The sequence below is a fragment of the Nomascus leucogenys genome, chromosome 24 (assembly GCF_006542625.1).
Source record: "Nomascus leucogenys isolate Asia chromosome 24, Asia_NLE_v1, whole genome shotgun sequence".
Lineage (NCBI taxonomy): Eukaryota > Metazoa > Chordata > Mammalia > Primates > Hylobatidae > Nomascus > Nomascus leucogenys.
This window is the reverse complement of record NC_044404.1, coordinates 10,754,090-10,773,795: the sequence shown is the minus strand read 5'-3', so window position 1 is coordinate 10,773,795 and position 19,706 is coordinate 10,754,090. Positions and strand designations below refer to the sequence as shown.

General features: G+C 49.2%; 1 protein-coding gene across 2 annotated transcripts; it reads left to right on the top strand.

The window, feature by feature from the left end:
* Nucleotides 1-37: 37 nt before the first annotated feature.
* On the top strand, nt 38-17,970 carry LZIC (leucine zipper and CTNNBIP1 domain containing). 2 transcript variants are annotated; one of them, XM_003274336.4, is made up of 7 exons: nt 38-196; nt 4,793-4,901; nt 5,782-5,917; nt 7,358-7,456; nt 9,708-9,803; nt 10,615-10,696; nt 16,805-17,970. In XM_003274336.4, exons 2-7 carry the CDS (start codon nt 4,801-4,803, stop codon nt 16,861-16,863), a joined length of 573 nt encoding a protein of 190 aa, XP_003274384.1. In that variant the 5' UTR covers nt 38-196; nt 4,793-4,800; the 3' UTR covers nt 16,864-17,970. The 2 variants fall into 2 exon arrangements, with proteins under 2 accessions (XP_003274384.1, XP_030661381.1); XM_030805521.1 differs by lacking the exon at nt 7,358-7,456 and having other exon boundaries at nt 113-196.
* Nucleotides 17,971-19,706: the final 1,736 nt, after the last annotated feature.

Sequence of the window (19,706 nt, the reverse complement as noted above, 5' to 3'; positions counted from 1 at the left end):
AATAAAATTACTTGTTAATGGTTTCCTTTTTTCCAGCCATCTCCACCACGAGGTGGTTTGAACTTTGAGCCTTTTGTAGTCCTGATGAATAATTTCGTTTTCCTCAAGTTTATGACACTCGGAACGTCAAGAACTGGAGGTTTGTGCAATTTGAGACCGGTCGGCACTGTGCAGAGATCAGAGTACTAAGAGACAGGTGAGCATGAATGAGTACCCTCCGCTCCAGATTACAGTGTCTGAGAGCGGTTTCTGTAGTTTCGTAAAAGTGCACCACATTTAGTGACTACTAGATGGTGCCAACGAGTTAAATCTTTCGGGGATAAATCTCAACTAATGTAGTACCAGGTTAAGGCTTTTAAAGTGCACCCATTTTTACTGAAATGTATTCAGAATAGCTTTAGCTCCTTAAAATATGTTGAGCCTTTATATACGTGACCAAATTATCGACGTTCTATTCTGTATTAGGTACTGAGAAAGCTGAGAGAGGAATCAGACTCATATTCTGTTCTCCAGAGTTTAGTCAGAGAAGGAGATAATGTATTATAATAAAATCATATATAATTAAAGGCAGAAATAAGTGCTAAATACAGAGTAAGATTTGAGCTGGGCGCGGTGACTCATGCCTGTAATCCCATCACTTTGGGAGACTGAGGCAAGTGGATCACCAGAGGTCAGGAGTTCGAGACTCTCCTGGACAACATGGTGAAACCCCATCTCTACTAAAAATACAAAAATTAGCCAGGTATGATGACGCATGCCTGTAGTCCCAGCTACTGGAGAGGCTGAGGCAGAAGAATTGCTTGAACCCAGGAGGCTGAGGTTGCAGTGAGCTGAGATCACACCACTGCACTCCAGCCTGAGCGACAGAGCGAGACTCCGTCTCAAAAAAAATAAAAAAAAAAGATTTGAATGCTAAAGAAGAAGCAATCAGTTCTCATTATTCATCTACCAGTAATTTATTCAGCACTTTTTGTCTGCCCAAGATTGTGCTGGATGCTGATGTATAAAGAAAAGGTAGCCGGGCGCAGTGGCTCACACCTGTAATCCCAGCACTTTGGGAGGCCGAGGCGGGCAGATCAGGAGGGCAAGAGATCGAGACCATCCTAGCCAACATGGTGAAACCTGTCTCTCCTAAAAATACAAAAATTAGCTGGGCGTGGTAGTGCGTGCCTGTAATCCCAGCTACTTGGGAGGCTGAGGCAGGAGAATCTCTTCAACCCGGGAAGCGGAGGTTGCAGTGAGCTGAGATTGTGCCACTGTACTCCAGCCTGGCGACAGAGTGAGACTCCGTCTCAAAAAAAAAAAAAAAAAAAAAAAAAGGTAAAGGCTGGGCACAATAGCTCACACCTGTAATCCCAGCATTTTGGGAGGCTGAGGCGGGTGGATCACCTGAGGTCAGGAGTTTGAGACCAGCCTGGCCAACATGGTGAAACCTCATCTCTACTAAAAGTACAAAAATCAGCTGAGTGTGGTGGCGGGCACCTACATTCCCAGCTAATCGGGAGACCGAGGCAGAAGAGTCACTTGAACCCAGGAGGCAGAGGTTGCAGTCAGCTGAGATCATGCCACTGCACTCCACCTGGGTGACAGTGAGATGCCATCAAAAAAAAGAGAGAAAGAGAGAGAAAGAAAGAAAAAGAAAGAAAAGGTAAAATCCCTACTCAGATAATTCACAGCCTAGTGATTGGGAGGAAATCAAGGAAGACCTTGTAGAGAAGGTGACACTTGAACTAGACTTTGAAGAATGAATGAACTGGGCTTCGTAGGTAGAAGAAAATATGCAGGCTCAAAAGAGTGCATGACATTTTTGGAACAGCAAGTCATCCAGTGTGGTTAGACTGTAGGAAACTAACTCTGAAAAGACATTGTCAGTTACATCTTGGGTTTGCCTCGACTTTTACTGGAAAATTCCACAGACTTAAGAGAAAAATTAAAATGGACAATTTCCAGGAAAAATCCACTAAACTATTATACATAAAATGTAGCTATAATAAATTACACTTCTGGGTATAATACTTGTTTATGTTTGCATATCATTAATGATCATAGATGACTTATGCCAATTTTAATAGATTAGTAATTTTTTGTCATTATATTTTATTTTGAATATACTGTAAGAATCCTCTCCAATGAAGTAAACATGTCAAATCATCTGGTAATGATTTCATTATGCGTAGGAAAACAAAACATGCTTTAATGCTGCGTGCGGTGGCTCATGCCTGTAATCCCAGCACTTTGGGAGGCCAAGGCGGGCGGATCACGAGGTCAGGAGATCGAGACCATCCTGGCTAACACGGTGAAACCCAGTCTCTACTAAAAAAATATACAAAAACTAGGCCGGGCACGGCGGCTCATGCCTGTAATCCCAGCACTGTGGGAGGCCGAGGTGGGCGGATCACGTGGTCAGGAGATCGAGACCATCCTGGTTAACATGATGAAACCCCGTCTCTACTAAAAATACAGAAAAAATTAGCTGGGCGTGGTGGCAGGCGCCTGTAGTCCCAGCTACTCAGGAAGCTGAGGCAGGAGAATGGTGTGAACCCGGGAGGCAGAGCTTGTAGTGAGCTGAGATTGCGCCACTGCACTCCAGCTTGGGCGACAGAGCAAGGTTCCGTCTCAAAACAAACAAACAAACAAACAAAAAACATGCTTTAATAAGTTACCTGGAAAGTTTTGTAGGTTTTTTTGGGGTTTTTTTTTTTTTTTGAGTAGGAGTCTCACTCTGTCTCCCAGGCTGGAGTGCAGTATCACAATCTCAGCTCACTGCAGCCTCTGCCTCCAAGGCTTGGATGATTCTCCCACCTCAGCCTGCTGAGTAGCTGGGACTACAAGCACACACCACCATGCCCAGCTAATTTTTTAATTTATTGTAGAGATGGGGTTTCACCGTGTTGGCCAGGCTGGTCTGTAACTCCTGGTCTCAAGTGATCTGCCTGCCTCAGCCTCTTAAACTGCTGGGATTACAGGTGTGAGACACCATGCCTGGCCCCAGTCAATAGGATATTTAATGAAACTTGACAGACTGATTCCTAAATTCATCTAGAAGAGAAAGTGCACAAGAATAGCCAAGAATTTTGGGGAGGAGAAAACAATAAAGGCAAGTCATTATCAGTTATCGAAATATACCAGTGATAAAGCCATAATAATGTAAATAGCAAGAATTGTTGCCTGAGGGCTGGACACAGTGGCTCATGCCTGTAATCCCAGCGTTTGAGGAGGCGAAGGCCAACATGGCGTAACCCTGTCTCTACTAAAAATAACAACAACAACAAAAAAAGGCAGGTGTGGTGGCACACCTGTAATCCTAGCTACTCAGGAGGCAAAGTCACATTTGATCTACATATATATATATTTCCATTTACCAAATTTGTTTAGAGTAAGATAGACCAATAATGAAGACTTCTAATTAATATGTCAAGTCAAAGAGGACTTTCAGGTATTTTTGTGGGGTGTTATTACTATATGAGTTTAAACTTTTATATCTAAATTAAGATTTTCTTTGTTTAACTATCTTTCATATACCTGTAGCTAAGAAAGAGTGTAGCCTATTTTTTTTTTTTTTTTTTTAGTCAGGGTCTCGCTCTGTCAACCAGGCCAGAGTGGAGTAGCAAGATCATGGCTCACTGCAACCTCAAATTCCTGGGCTCAAGCAGTCCTCCAACCTAAGCCTCCTGAGTAGCTGGGACTAGACGCATCCCCCACCATGCCTAGCTAAGATTGTCTATTCTTTGTAGAGATGAAGTCTCACTATATTGGCCAGGCTGGTCTCGAACTCCTGGGCTCAAGCAATCCTCCCACCTCAGGCTCCCAAAGTGTTGAGATTACAGACATGCATGAGCCAGTGCACCCAGCTGCCTTTTTTTTTTTTTCCTGAGATGTAGTCTCACTCTGTTGCCCAGGCTGGAGTGCAGTGGCGTGATCTCAGCACACTGCAACCTCTGCCTCCCAAGTTCAAGCGATTCTCCTGCCTCGGCCTCCCGAGTAGCTGGGACTACAGGCACATGCGACCACGCCCAGTAATTTTTTTTTTTTTGAGCCTGAGTCTTGCTCTGTCGCCCAGGCAGGAGTGCAGTGGCGTGATCTCAGCTCACTGCAAGCTCTGCCTCCCAGGTTTACGCCATTCTCCTGCCTCAGCCTCCCAAGTAGCTGGGACTACAGGCGCCCACCACCATGCCCGGCTGATTTTTTATATTTTTAGTAGAGACGGGGTTTCACTGTGTTAGCCAGGATGGTCTTGATCTCCTGACCTCATGATCCGCCCACCTCAGTCTCCCAAAGTGCTGGGATCACAGGCGTGAGCCACCGCGCCTGGCCTTTTTTTTTTCTTTAGAGATGGGGTTTCCCCCATGTTGCTCAGGCTGGTCTTGAACTCCTGACCTCAGGTGATCCACCTACCTCGGCTTCCAAAAGTGCCAGGGTTACAGGCGTGAGCCACTGCATCTGGCCTTTTTTGTATTTTTAGTAGAGACGGTTTCACCATGTTAGCCAGGATGGTCTCGATTTGACCTCATGATCCGCCCGCCTAGGCCTCCCAAAGTGCTGGGATTACAGGCCTGAGCCACTGGCGCCCGGCCGCAGCTGCCTATTTTTAATTGCACTAAGGACTGGGTGTGGTGGCTTATGCCTATAATCCCACCTCTTTGGGAGTCCAAGATGGGAGGGTCACTTCAGGCCAGGAGTTCGAGACCAGCCTGGACAACATAGTGAGACTGTCTCTACAAAAAATAAAACTCAAAAAAATTGCACTGGTATGTTAATTTCATATGGTATGTGGGTTTATTGTTTCACATAGAGATTAAAATGGCTTCCAGAGGAAAGACAGAGACAAGCAAATTAAAGCAGAATTTAGAAGAACAGTTGGATAGACTCATGCAACAATTACAAGATCTGGAGGAATGCAGGTAAGAGTTTAATTGTATGTTGTTATGCTGGAAACTGGCTTTTTTTCTGCAGCTGGCTCCACGGATGCAGGCCCATGTGTGATTCTGCATTCCCCTGTAGTGTTCTTTGCAGTGCTTTGTCTATTAGAGAAGTAAACTTATTGCAGGCTTTGGAGTCATAAAGGCTGGGAAATGAAAGTCATTCAGTTAACTACTAAGTGCATGTGAACTTGAGCAAAATACTTAACTTCCTTGAAGTAGAAATAACACCTACTTTGTCTTTAGTATTTAAATCAGTCCTACCTGCTTTCAGGCTAAGAAGGTACTACTTGAACTTCTGGCGTGTAGTTTCAGCCTTACCTGCACAAAAGACCACAACAGTTCATTGCAGCTTTTTTTTTTGAGACACAGTCTTGTATTGCCCTGGCTGGAGTGCAGTGGCAAGATCTCAGCCCACTGCAACTTCCGCTTCCCAAGTTCAAGCGATTCTCCTGCCTCAGCCTCCCGAGTAGCTGGGATTACAGGCATGCACCACCATGGCCGGCTAATTCTGTATTTTTAGTAGAGACAGGGTTTTACCGTGTTGGCTAGGCTGGCCTCGAACTCCTGACCTCAGGTAATCTGCCCACCTCAGCCTTCCAAAGTGCTGGGATTACAGGTGTGAGCTACGGCACCCTGCCTTATTATGTGGTTTCTTAAGTATGCCTCATTTTGGTAAAAGAAAAATGTTTACCAAAGTAACCATATTGAAGGAAAATGCCCTTACTACTACTATGTGAACACATTCACCGTCAGCATTTTGATATTTCCCTTCAGCCTTTCTCTAATGTACAAGTACTAAGATTGCATTTTTCACTTGGAACTCTATATTTTTCCGTATCATGATGTTCACCTACTTCAGAGAGGAACTTGATACAGATGAATATGAAGAAACCAAAAAGGAAACTCTGGAGCAACTAAGTGAATTTAATGATTCACTGAAGAAAATTATGTCTGGAAATATGACTTTGGTAGATGAACTAAGTGGAATGCAGCTGGTAAGTATAACATATAGGTGACAGAGGACAGACTTTGTTTTTTTGTTTGTTCTTGTTTTTGTTTGAGATGCAGTCTTACTCTGTCGCCCAGGCTGGAGTGCAGTGGGGCAGTCTCGGCTTACTGCAACCTCCACCTCCCAGGTTCAAGCGATTCTCCTTACTCAGCCTCCAGAGTAGCTGGGATTACAGGTGCCCGCCTCCATGCCCAGCTAATTTTTGTATTTTTAGTAGAGATGGGGTTTCACCATGTTGGCCAGGCTGGTCTTTGAACTCCTAACCTCAAGTGATCTACCTACCTCGGCCTCCCAAAGTGCTGGAATTACAGGCATATGAGCCACCATGCCCTGCCAGTTCTGCCAGTTCTTTTTTTTTTTTTTGAGACAGGGTCTGTCTCTGTCACTCAGGCTGGAGTGCAGTGACACGATCATGGCTCACTACGGCCTTGTCCTTCAGGGCTCAAGTGATCCTCCTGCCTCAGCTTCTCAAATATTATAGGCATGAACTACCATATCCGGCTTTTTTATAAGTATATTTCAAGCCGGGTGTGGTGGTGCCTGCTTGTAATCCCAGCTACTCCAGAGGCTGAGGCATGATGCAGGAGGATTGCTTTGAGCCCAGGAGTTCAAGACCAGCCTGGGCAACATAGTGAGTTCCCTATCTCTAAATAAAAAATAATAATAGTAATAATTTAAGTATATTTCTGTTAGAAAATATACCATGTTTGGGGTATAACTTCTTTTTTTTTTTTTTTTTGAGACAGGGTCACTCAGGCTGGAGTGCAGGGGTGCTCTTCAACCCTCAGTCCCCAAGTAGGTGGGACCACAGGCATGCGCAACCACACCTGGCTATTTTTTAATTTTTTTTTTTTTTTGAGAAGGAGTCTCACTCTTGTTGCCCAGGCTGGAGTGCAATGGTGCAATCTCGGCTTATCGCAACCTCCACCTCCCTGGTTCAAGTGATTCTCTTGCCTCAGCCTCCTGAGTAGCTGGGATTACAGGCATGCGCCACCATACCTAGCTAATTTTGTATTTTTAGTAGAGACATGGTTTCTCCGTGTTGGTCAGGCTGGTCTTGAACTCCCAACCTCAGGTGATCTGTCTGCCTCGGCCTCCCAAAGTGCTGGGATTACAAGTGTGAGCCACCGTGCCTGGCCTTTAGTTTTTTTTTTAGAGATGGGGTCTTGCTACATTTCTGACGCTGGTCTCAAACTCATGGGCTCAAGCAATCCTGCCTTGGCCTCCCAAGGTGCAACTTCTAGATGACTGTCTGTTTATGCATAAACAACATAACAACATATCCTTCCAGATCTTCGTTTAGTTGTGTAATTGCTTCCATGACAGGAACCAGTAAACCTTGGTAAAGATTAAGGATCCATCAATCAGTTATTGTAATATCTGATTTGTTGGACTGTTTTGGTTAGTTTTTGCCTTGTGTTTCTAGGCTATTCAGGCAGCTATCAGCCAGGCCTTTAAAACCCCAGAGGTCATCAGATTGTTTGCAAAGAAACAACCAGGTCAGCTTCGGACAAGGTTAGCAGAGGTAAAATTTCTTTAAATTGATTTGGTTGCTGTGTGTTTTTCATTTCCTAGGCCAATTCGTTATGATATCTTATGGCTTAAAAATTTGCCAGGTGATTTTAGGGCCACAACTAACAATTTTCTGACAAAATTAGTACTTTGAGCAATTATAGTTGATAATGAATGCAGAGCTTTAAACAGTATACGGCAGTTTAAATTGCCACTGACCACTTCTACCTGGACTCCACCTTTAATGTTTTACCATTTACTTCTGGAGCTCTAACTTAAAATCACATTGAGAATTAATTAGCAGCATTGCTTGTATGCATGTGTAGCCTATCTCATCTGAGAATTTCAAATATTTTTGTAAACCTGATACTTCCAGAAGTCTGTTTATAGGCTTGGATGTAATTAAGAGTTAGCAAATTATTTGTAACTATGGGCAATTCAGTAGCATAGTGATTCAGAGCATGGACTTTGGTCAGACTGGCTGGATTTGAATCCCTGCTTCACTACTGAGGTATGTGACAAGTTTTTTATGTTTTTTTTTTTTTTTTTTTTTGAGATGGGGTCTTGTTCTGTTGCCGAGGCTGGAGGGCAGTGGCGCAATCTCGGTTCAGTACAACCTCTGCCTCTGGGTTCAAGTGATTCTCTTGCCTCAGCCTTCCGAGTAGCTGGGACTATAGGCACATGCCACCACGCCTGGCTAATTTTTGTATTTTTAGTAGAAATGGGGTTTTACCATGTTGTCCAGGCTGGTCTTGAGCTGCTAACTTCAAGTGATCTGCCCGCCTCTGCCTCCCAAAGTGTTGGGATTATAGATGTGAGCCACTGTGCCTAGCCTTTTGTTTGTTTTGTTGTTGTTGTTGTTGTTTTTGTTTTTTTTTTTTTGAGGCAGGGTCTTACTTTGTCACCGAGGCACAGTGTAGTAGTGCAATCTCGGCTCACTGTAGCCTCTGTCTCCTGGGCTCAAGCGTCTCCCATCTCAGCCCCTCAAGTAGCTGGGCCCACAGGCACACACCACCACACCCCACTAATTTTTGTATTTTTCACAGAGACAGGGTTTCACCATGTTGGCCAGGATGATCTTGAACTCCTGAGCTCAAGCGATCCACCTACCTCAGCCTTCCAAAGTGGTGGGATTACAGGCATGAGCCACTGCACCCAGCCTGGACAAGTTATTTTATTCATCCCCTTTGTGCCTAGGTTTCTCTGTCTGTAAACAGGTGACAAAGATAGTCCCTACCTCTTATGGTTGTTATGAGGATTAAATGAAGTAATATGCATAAAAGTACTTTGAATATTCCCAATGTGTAGTACATGCTATTAGTGTTTCTGATGGAAGGGTGATATTTTACTAGATGATTTACTAGAACTGCATTTAACATTTCTATCATATTTGCCTTGGATTATTTCTGTAGTTCTTTATAATATTAATCAGCTAGAGGATTTTTTTTTTTTTTTTTTTTTTGAGACAGAGTCTTGCTCTTTCACCCACGCTGGACTGCAGTGGCGCGATCTCGGCTCACTGCAAGCTCCGCCTCCCGGGTTCATGCCATTCTCCTGCCTCAGCCTCTCTGAGTAGCTGGGACTACAGGCGCCTGCCACCACGCCCGGCTAATTTTTTGTATTTTTAGTAGAGACAGGGTTTCACCGTAGTCTCGATCTCCTGACCTCATGATCCGCCTGCCTCGGCCTCCCAAAGTGCTGGGATTACAAGCGTGAGCCACCGTGCCTGGCCTCAGCTAGAGGAATTTTAAGAAGTATGTCTGAAAAGCTATTATGTGTATGTATATATATATATGTGTGTGTGTGTATCTATATACGTATACGTATATATATATACACATATATATACACACACACACATATATATATATATATATATTTTTTTTTTTTTTTTTTTTTTTTTTTTTTTTGAGGTGGAGTCTTGCTCTGTCACCCAGGCTGGAGTGCAGTGGCACTATCTCAGCTCACTGCAAGCTCCGCCTCCCGGGTTCACACCATTCTTCAGCCTCAGCCTCCTGAGTAGCTGGGACTACAGGCACCCGCCACCATGCCTGGCTAATTTTTTTGTATTTTTAGTAGAGATAGGGTTTTACCGTGTTAGCCAGGATGGTCTGGGTCTCCTGACCTCGTGATCCGCCTGCCTCAGCCTCCCAAAGTGTTGGGATTACAGGCGTGAGCCACTGTGCCTGGCCTGAAAAGCTATATTTTATATACAGAATGTTTTTCACTTAAGTAACATATGTCTTGCATTCATACATTTTTAGATGGATAGAGATCTGATGGTAGGAAAGCTGGAAAGAGACCTGTACACTCAACAGAAAGTGGAGATACTAACAGCTCTCAGGAAACTTGGAGAGAAGGTACCAGTATTTAATATATTAGTTATAAAGAAAAAGTATGAATTATTTGGTACAGAACATCTTGATCTGTGGTCTAGTTTGTGGTACTAAGACATTCTTTTTTTTTTTCTGAGACGGAGTTTTGCTCTTGTTGCCCAGGCTGGAGTGCAATGGTGCGATCTCAGCTCACTACAACCTCCCCCTCCTGGGTTCAAGCAATTCTCCTGCCTCAGCCTCCTGAGTAGCTGGGATTACAGGTGCCCACCACTATGCCTGGCTAATTTTTGTATTTTTAGTATAGATGGGGTTTCACCATGTTGGCCAGGCTGGTCTTGAACTCCTGACCTCAGGCGATCTGCCAGCCACGACCTCCCAAAGTGTTGGGATTACATCGGCCTCCCGAAGAGCTGGGATTACAGGTGTGAGCCACCGCAAACGGCCCTCCCCTCCACCTTTTTTTTTTTTTCTGAGACGGAGTTTTGCCCTTGTTGCCCAGGCTGGAGTGCAGTGGGTTGATCTCAGCTCACTGCAATCTCTGCCTCCCAGGTTCAAGCGATTCTACTGCCTCAGCCTCCTGAGTAGCTGGGATTACAGGCGTGCGCCACCATGCCCAGCTGATTTTTTGTATTTTTAATAGAAACAGGGTTTCATCATGTTGGTCAGGCTGGTCTCAAACTCCTGACCTCAGGTGATCCACCCGCCTCTGCCTCCCAAAGTGCAGGGATTACAGGCATGAGCCACTGTGCCCAGCCTCCTAAGACATTCTTACCTGGTTTCTAGAACCACCTGTAACATTTACCCACTCAACTGGACTTTGTTTCATTTTGTTTAGCTGACTGCAGATGATGAGGCCTTCTTGTCAGCAAATGCAGGTGCTATACTCAGCCAGTTTGAGAAAGTCTCTACAGACCTTGGTGAGTGCCCTCATATTTCTGAAAGCTGGCCATATACTACTGTCATATATTACATACAAACTGATGGAGAGTGTGGTTGAAATAACATAATAACCTTTTCTTGAGTTTAAGAGTGAAACCAGAATTGTTTTCTTTATAAACCCATTGTATTGGTTTTATTCCCCAATATTAAAAATAAACTAATGCAGCCTAATGTTTTTAAAATACTTGTCAGGTAGATGTAACTGTAACAGAAAACTAAAATTATATGCTTGAGGCCAGGAGTTCTAGACCAGCCTGGGCAACATGGTGAGACCTTTTGTCTTCAAAATTAAAAAGAGGGAGGCCAGGGCTGGGCGCGGTGGCTCACACCTGTAATCCCAGCACTTTGGGAGGCCGAGGTGGGTGGACCACGAGGTCAGGAGATCGAGACCATCCTGGCTAACATGGTGAAACCCTGTCACTACTAAAAATACAAAAAATTAACTGGGCATGGTGGCAGGCACCTGTAGTCCCAGCTACTCGGGAGGCTGAGGCAGGAGAATGGTGTGAACCCAGGAGGCGGAGCTTGCTGTGAGCCGAGATGGCGCCACTGCGCTCTAGCCTGGGTGACAGAGTGAGACTCGTCTCAAATAAATAAATAAATGAATAAATAAACAAAATTAAAAAGAAAAAAAATTAGCTAGGTGTGGTGGCATGCACTTATAGTTCTAGCTACTTGAGAAGCTGAGGCAGGATCACTTGAGCCCAGACATTTGAGGATGCAGTGAGCCAAGATCATGCCATTGTACTCCAGCCCGGGTGACAGAGCAAGACCTGTCTCCCTGAAAAAAATGTTTCTTCTTTCTTTTTTTTTTTTTTCACAGAAATTTTTTAAAATAAATTTTATGGCCAGGTGCAGTGGCTCAAGCCTGTAATCCCAGCACTTTGAGAGGCTAGGTGGAAGGATCACCTGAGGTCAGGAGTTCGAGACCAGCCCGGCCAACAGGGTGAATCCCCGTCTCTACCAAAAACACAAAAATTGGCTGGGCATGGTGGCGCATGCCTGTAATCCCAGCTATTAGGGAGGCTGAGGCAAGGATAATTGCTTGAACCCAGGAGGTGGAGGTTGCAGTGAGCAGAGATCGCACCACTGCCCTCCAGCCTGGGCGATGAGCGAAACTCCATCTCAAAAAATAAAAAATAAATTAAATTTTACGTATTATGTTTCATAGCTAGAATAAGGATTTTTTTTTTTTTTTGAGATGGAGTCTTGCTGTTTCGCCCAGGCCAGAGCGCAGTGGCGCGATCTCGGCTCACTGCAAGCTCTGCCTCCCAGGTTCATGCCATTCTCCTGCCTCAGCCCCGCAAGTAGCTGGGACTACAGGCACCCGCCACTGCGCCCGGCTAATTTTTTGTATTTTTAGTAGAGATGGGGTTTCACCGTGTTAGCCAGGGTGGTCTCGATCTCCTGACCTTGTGATCTGCCCGCCTCAGCCTCCCAAAGTGCTGGGATTACAGGCATGAGCCACGGCGCCCGGCCTAGAATAAGGATTTATAACTAATAAGTCCCCCTTTGTAGCTGGATTGTTTGTGCAGAGGGAAGGAAATTCGAATGGCACTTCCTTCCTTCCCTCCCTCCCTCCCTCCCTCCCTCCCTCCCTCTTTCTTTCTTTCTTTCTTTCTTTCTTTCTTTTCTTTCTTTTCTTTCTTTCTTTCCCTCTGTGGCCCAGGCTGCAATCTACTCAGCTCGCTGCTGCCCGCACTGCCGCCGCGCGCCACCGCTGCCTGCTTTTTCTCGTTTGGCTGCAGGCGCACGGTCGCCATGTTGGCCACGCTGCTCACCAGGCTCCTGACGCCGAGTGCTCTGCCCGCCTCAGCCTCCCGAGCCACTGCCCGGCCACCGCCCCGTCTGGGAGGTGGGGAGCGTCTCTGCCCGGCCACCCATCGTCTGGGAGGTGAAGAGCGCCTCTGCCCGGCCACCCATCGTCTGGGAGGTGAGGAGCGCTTCTGTCTGGCCACCCATCGTCTGGGAAGTGAGGAGCGCCTCTGCCTGGCCGCCCCGTCTGGGAAGAAGTGAGGAGCGCCTCTGCCCGGCCACCCCGTCTGGGAAGTGAGGAGCGCCTCTGCCCGGCCGCCCCGTCTGGGAAGTGAGGAGCGCCTCTGCCCGGCCGCCCCGTCCAGGAAGAAGTGAGGAGCCCCTCTGCCCGGCCGCCCCGTCCGGGAAGAAGTGAGGGGCCCCTCTGCCTGGCCGCCCCGTCTGGGAAGTGAGGAGCACCTCTGCCCAGGCACCCATCGTCTGGGAAGAGAGGAGCGCCTCTGCCCGGCCGCCCCGTCTGGGAAGTGAGGAGCGCCTCTGCCTGGCCGCCCCGTCTGGGAAGAAGTGAGGAGCGCCTCTGCCCGGCCGCCCCGTCTGGGAAGTGAGGAGCGCCTCTGCCCGGCCGCCCCGTCTGGGAAGTGAGGAGCGCCTCTGCCCGGCTGCCCCGTCCAGGAAGAAGTGAGGAGCCCCTCTGCCCGGCCGCCCCGTCCGGGAAGAAGTGAGGGGCCCCTCTGCCTGGCCGCCCCGTCTGGGAAGTGAGGAGCACCTCTGCCCAGGCACCCATCGTCTGGGAAGAGAGGAGCGCCTCTGCCCGGCCGCCCCGTCTGGGAAGTGAGGAGCGCCTCTGCCCAGCCACCCCGTCTGGGAAGAAGTGAGGAGCGCCTCTGCCCGGCCGCCCTGTCTGGGAAGAAGTGAGGAGCGCCTCTGCCCGGCTGCCCCGTCTGGGAAGTGAGGAGCGCCTCTGCCCGGGCGCCCCGTCCAGGAAGAAGTGAGGAGCGCCTCTGCCCAGCCGCCCCATCCGGGAAGAAGTGAGGAGCGCCTCTGCCCAGCCGCCCCGTCTGGGAAGAGGTGAGGGGTACCTCTGCCCGGCCGCCCCGTCTGGGAAGTGAGGAGCACCTCTGCCCGGCCACCCATCGTCTGGGAAGTGAGGAGCGCCTCTGCCCGGCCGCCCCGCCTGGGAAGTGAGGAGCGCCTCTGCCCGGCCACCCATCGTCTGGGAAGTGAGGAGCGCCTCTGCCCGGCCGCCCCGTCTGGGAAGTGAGGAGCGCCTCTGCCTGGCCACCTATCGTCTGGGAGCTGAGGAGCGCCTCTGCCTGGCCGCCCCGTCCGGGAGGAAGTGAGGAGCGCCTCTGCCCGGCCGCCCCGTCCGGGAGGAAGTGAGGAGCGCCTCTGCCCGGCCGCCCCGTCCGGGAGGAAGTGAGGAGCGCCTCTGCCCGGCCGCCCCGTCCGGGAGGAAGTGAGGAGCGCCTCTGCCCGGCCGCCCCGTCCGGGAGGAAGTGAGGAGCGCCTCTGCCCGGCCGCCCCGTCGGGGGTGGGGGGGGGCCGGGGAGGAAGTGAGGAGCGCCTCTGCCCGGCCCCCCGTCTGGGAGGTGAGGAGAGCCTCTGCCCGGCCACCCATCGTCTGGGAGGTGAGGAGCGCCTCTGCCCGGCCGCCCCGTCTGGGAAGTGAGGAGCGCCTCTGCCCGGCCGCCCCGTCTGGGAAGTGAGGAGCGCCTCTGCCCGGCCACCCACCGTCTGGGAAGTGAGGAGCGCCTCTGCCCGGCCACCCACCGTCTGGGAAGTGAGGAGCGCCTCTGCCCGGCCACCCACCGTCTGGGAAGTGAGGAGCGCCTCTGCCCGGCCGCCCCGTCTGGGAAGTGAGGAGCGCCTCTGCCCGGCCGCCCCGTCTGGGAAGTGAGGAGAGCCTCTGCCCGGCCGCCCTGTCTGGGAAGTGAGGAGAGCCTCTGCCCGGCCACCCATCGTCTGGGAAGTGAGGAGCACCTCTGCCCGGCCACCCATCGTCTGGGAAGTGAGGAGCGCCTCTGCTCGGCCGCCCCGTCTGGGAAGTGAGGAGCGCCTCTGCCCGGCCACCCACCGTCTGGGAAGTGAGGAGCGCCTCTGCCCGGCCACCCACCGTCTGGGAAGTGAGGAGCGCCTCTGCCCGGCCGCCCCGTCAGGGAAGTGAGGAGCGCCTCTGCCCGGCCACCCACCATCTGGGAAGTGAGGAGCGCCTCTGCCCGGCCACCCCGTCTGGGAAGTGAGGAGCGCCTCTGCCCGGCCGCCCCATCTGTGAAATGAGGAGCGCCTCTGCCTGGCCACCTATCGTCTGGGAGGTGAGGAGCACCTCTGCCCGGCCACCCCGTCCGGGAAGAAGTGAGGAGCGCCTCTGCCCGGCCGCCCCGTCTGGGAAGTGAGGAGCGTCTCTGCCCGGCCGCCCCGTCCGGGAAGAAGTGAGGAGCGCCTCTGCCTGGCCGCCCCATCCGGGAAGAAGTGAGGAGCGCCTCTGCCCGGCCGCCCCGTCCGGGAAGAAGTGAGGAGCATCTCTGCCCGGCCGCCCCATCCGGGAAGAAGTGAGGAGCGCCTCTGCCCGGCCGCCCCGTCTGGGAAGTGAGGAGCGCCTCTGCCCGGCCACCCACCGTCTGGGAAGTGAGGAGCGCCTCTGCCCGGCCACCCACCGTCTGGGAAGTGAGGAGCGCCTCTGCCCGGCCACCCACCGTCTGGGAAGTGAGGAGCGCCTCTGCCCGGCCACCCACCGTCTGGGAAGTGAGGAGCGCCTCTGCCCGGCCACCCACCATCTGGGAAGTGAGGAGCGCCTCTGCCCGGCCACCCACCGTCTGGGAAGTGAGGGGCGCCTCTGCCCGGCCGCCCCGTCTGGGAAGTGAGGAGCGCCTCTGCCCAGCCGCCCCGTCGGGGAAGTGAGGAGCGCCTCTGCCCGGCCGCCCCGTCTGGGAAGTGAGGAGAGCCTCTGCCCGGCCACCCATCGTCTGGGAAGTGAGGAGCGCCTCTGCCCGGCCGTCCCGTCTGGGAAGTGAGGAGCGTCTCTGCCTGGCCGCCCCGTCCGGGAAGAAGTGAGGAGCGCCTCTGCCCGGCCGCCCCATCCGGGAAGAAGTGAGGAGCGCCTCTGCCCGGCCGCCCCGTCTGGGAAGAAGTGAGGAGCGCCTCTGCCCGGCCGCCCCATCCGGGAAGAAGTGAGGAGCGCCTCTGCCCGGCCGCCCCGTCTGGGAAATGAGGAGCGCCTCTGCCCGGCCACCCCGTCCGGGAAGAAGTGAGGAGCGCCTCTGCCCGGCCGCCCCGTCCGGGAAGAAGTGAGGAGCGCCTCTGCCCGGCCGCCCCATCTGGGAAGTGAGGAGCGCCTCGGCCCGGCCGCCCCGTCTGGGAAGTGAGGAGCGCCTCTGCCCGGCCGCCCTGTCTGGGAAGTGAGGAGCACCTCTGCCCGGCCACCCATCGTCTGGGAAGTGAGGGGCGCCTCTGCCCGGCCACCCATTGTCTGGGAAGTGAGGGGTGCCTCTGCCCGGCCACCTATCGTCTGGGAAGAAGTGAGGAGCGTCTCTGCCTGGCCGCCCCGTCTGGGAAGTGAGGAGCGCCTCTGCCCGGCCGCCCCGTGTCTGGGAAGAAGTGAGGAGCGCCTCTGCCCGGCCGCTCCGTCTAGGAGGTCTACCATGGAGGCCAGAAGCAATGTGGGGGCTGGACGTGGTGGCTCACGCCTGTGGTCCCGGCACTCTGGGGGGCGAGGCGGGTTGATCACTTCGGGCTAGGAGTTCGAGACCAGTCTGGCCAACTTGGCGAAACATGAAAAATACAACAGACAAACCAACCAACCAACTCAGTGACAACAAAACAGGTCTACCCTGGAGTCATACTCTAATTTTTTCTATTTTCCTCCCTTTCTGATCCTTTATCCCACTTTCTTTTTCTTCCTCTTCCTTCTCCCTCTTCTTTGTCAAATAGAGGATTGAGTTATTATCACTGATCCACATAAAGTCCCTCTCTACCTTATTTTAACTCCCACCCCCCATTTCTATTCCCCGACTTCCCATGTGTAACCTTCCTAATATGTTTGATACGCATCTTTTTGTTTGTATGTATTTTTAGAAAATGTTTATTGTTTTTGTGTGCAAAAAATTAATAAAAAAAAAAGTTAAGTAAATTATAATAAAATTTTAAAAATTCAAAAAAAAAAAAAAAAGAAATTCGGATGGCAATGGGAACGTGCAGGGGTTAATACACTGATAATGGAGGCTAATTATATTTTCTGTTTTAATATCTATATGATAGATTTTTTTCCCACTTTAACAGGAATTGCAACTGCACTTGAAATAATCTTTTTGTTTATTATGTGTCTTTTTTCTTAGGCTCTGGAGACAAAATTCTTGCTCTGGCAAGTTTTGAGGTTGAAAAAACAAAAAAATGACATGGTGCAGAAGCTTGTAACGTTGATCACATTCTTACTGTAAATGGTGTCTTTCTTCTGGGGGTTTTCAGTTATTGCAAAGAAATGAAGAGATTCTGGAAATTCATCAATAACCTAAGAAAAAGCGACATAAAAATATACTTACGGCTTGTGTTTATGCTCTTCATCATTGTGCGTTGTGTGGGGTTACCTGCTTGAGTGATCCTGAACTTGTTGCGACAGAGGGACTCACTGGACTCTGTTCGTTATGATTTGTCTGTTTAAGAGAGAAAACAAAGTGGACTTGATTTTTATTAAGGCTGTTTTTAAGTGTTGATAGCGAATGAAAAGATGTGAAGTAATGATATTTTTCTGCTTACAACTTATCCCCACTCATTGGAGTGAACAGTGATGCAAGCTCAATAGACTTCATAAGTGTTCATAGAATTTTAGAGTTCTGAGTGATCTTAGAAATCATTTCTGTTTTTGCAAACAAGGGAACTGAGGTCCAGAAAGAGCAAGCGACTTGCTTAAAGTCGCATCAGAGAGCTGAGGGTAAGACTCAGGTGTCCTGACTCCCAGTTTAGTACCTGTTGAATTTTATTTCTGTACCATTTAAAAAAAAAAATTAACACTATTTGTGCAAGTCAGTGTTTTTGAAAATTCAGTGTCCCAATAAAAAGTTGACTGCACACTAAGGGACCATCCCTCAGCCTGTAAGCTGTCTGTATGAATGGGGCCCGTTGTATCTTTGAGGTTGGAACAATGGGAGCCCTGTTGAGCGTTTCCTAAAGTGACTTAGCCGCCTGTGTTGTTTCACCAGGGAAGCAATAAGAAATGGCAGCTAGAGGCCCTCCCTGTGTGTGACCTCTTGTCACACTCAGAGGGGGGTAACTGTCAGCTATTATCTATTCTTCAGGTTTTGGAGAAACACAAAATAAGTTATAATGAAAAGCAAATTTCTCTCCTGAGTATTTACATGTCTCTGTATGCTCAAATATGTAGATGTGTCCCTATGCGTGTATATTAGCTTATTTCTTAGGCTCTAGCCATTTTATATTCTTTCATGTGCTTCTCGATATTCTTTTTCTTTGCACTTTATACAAATTAAAAGCATTTTTAAAGCTTCTTGTGTACTGTAAACTACTAGGTGCTTTGCCAACCAGACAGATTAGAGGACCTCTGCTACACTGATGCCTTATTTGGAACTTAAAAGAGGTGAAATTCATATATCATAAAATTCACCATTCTAAAGTGTACCATTCATTGGCAGAACATCTACAGTGGTGTGCAACCATCACTACTATCTAGTTCCAGAACATTCTTATCACCCCCAAAGGAGGCCCTATACCTATTAAGCAGTTAGTCCCCATTCCCTTCTCCTCCGACTGCTAACAATAGCCACTAATCTGCACCCTGTCTCTGTGGATTTACCTATTCTGGATATTTCATATAAATGGAATCATATGATATGTGACCTTTTTATGTATCTGGCTTCTTTCATTTAGCATAATAGCATAATATTTTCTTTTCTTTTTTTTTTTTTTTTTTTTTGAGACAGAGTTTCACTCTTAATTGCCCAGGCTTGAGTGCAATGGCGCAATCTCAACCTCCACTTCCTGGGTTCAAGAGATTCTCCTGCCTCAGCTTCCCAAGTAGCTGGGATTACTGGTGTGTACCACCACCCATGCCCGGCTAATTTTTATACTTTTAGTAGAGACAGGGTTTCACCATGTTGGCCCAGCTGGTCTTGAGCTGACCTCAGGTGATCCAACTGCCTCGGCCTCCCAAAGTGCTGGCATTATAGGTGTGAGCTGCCACACTGGGACATCATCATATTTTCAAGGTTAACCAACATTATAGTGTGTATCAGTACTTTATTCCTTTTTATGGCTAAATAATATTCCATTGTATGGATATCATATTTTGTTTATCCGGTATCTGTTGATGATTTGGGTTGTTTCCTTCTTTTGGCTATTGTGAATAATGCTTCAGTGAACATTTGTGTACAAATATTTGTTTGAATACCTGTTTTCAATTCTTTTGGGTGTATACCTAGGAATGGAATTGCTACGTTTGTTGTTGTGTTGTTGTTGTCATTGTTGTTTTTTTAGACGGAGTTTGACTCTGTTGCCCAGGCTGGAGTGCAATGGCATGATCTCGGCTCACCACAACTTCTGCCTCCCAGGTTCAAGCGATTCTCCTGCCTCAGCCTCCCTAGTAGCTAGGATTAAGGCATGCGCCACTACACTCGGCTAATTTTGTGTTTTTAGTAGAGATGGGGTTTCTCCATGTTGGTCAGGCTGGTCTCGAACTCCTGACCTTAAGTGATCCACCCGCCTCAGCCTCCAAGAGTGCTGGGATGATTACAGGCGTGAGCCACTGTACCCGGCCTGAGCCACCACACCCAGCCTACATTTGTTTTTTTAAGCCATAGAAGATGCTCCCACCATCCAGGCACAGTGGCTCACGCCTGTAATCCCAGCACTTCAGGAGGCCAAGGCAGGCAGATCACAAGATCAGGAGCTCAAGACCAGCCTGGCCAACATAGTGAAACCCCATCTCTACAAAAATACAAAAATTAGCCAGGCATACTGGCGGGTGCCTGTAGTCTCAGTTACTTGGGAGACTGAGGCAGGAGAATCACTTGAACCTGGGAGGCAGAGGTTTCGGTGAGCCGAGATCGCACCACTGCACTCTAGCCTGGGTGACAGACCGAGACATGGTCTCAAAAAAAAAACAAAAGAGGAAGAAGATTCTTCCCTTACCCTGCAATAGTAGACCAGGAAAATTAGGAATATCTTGTATTTGAAAGGAACCTAATGCCTGGCACAGTGGCTCACGCGTGTAATCTCAAAACTCTG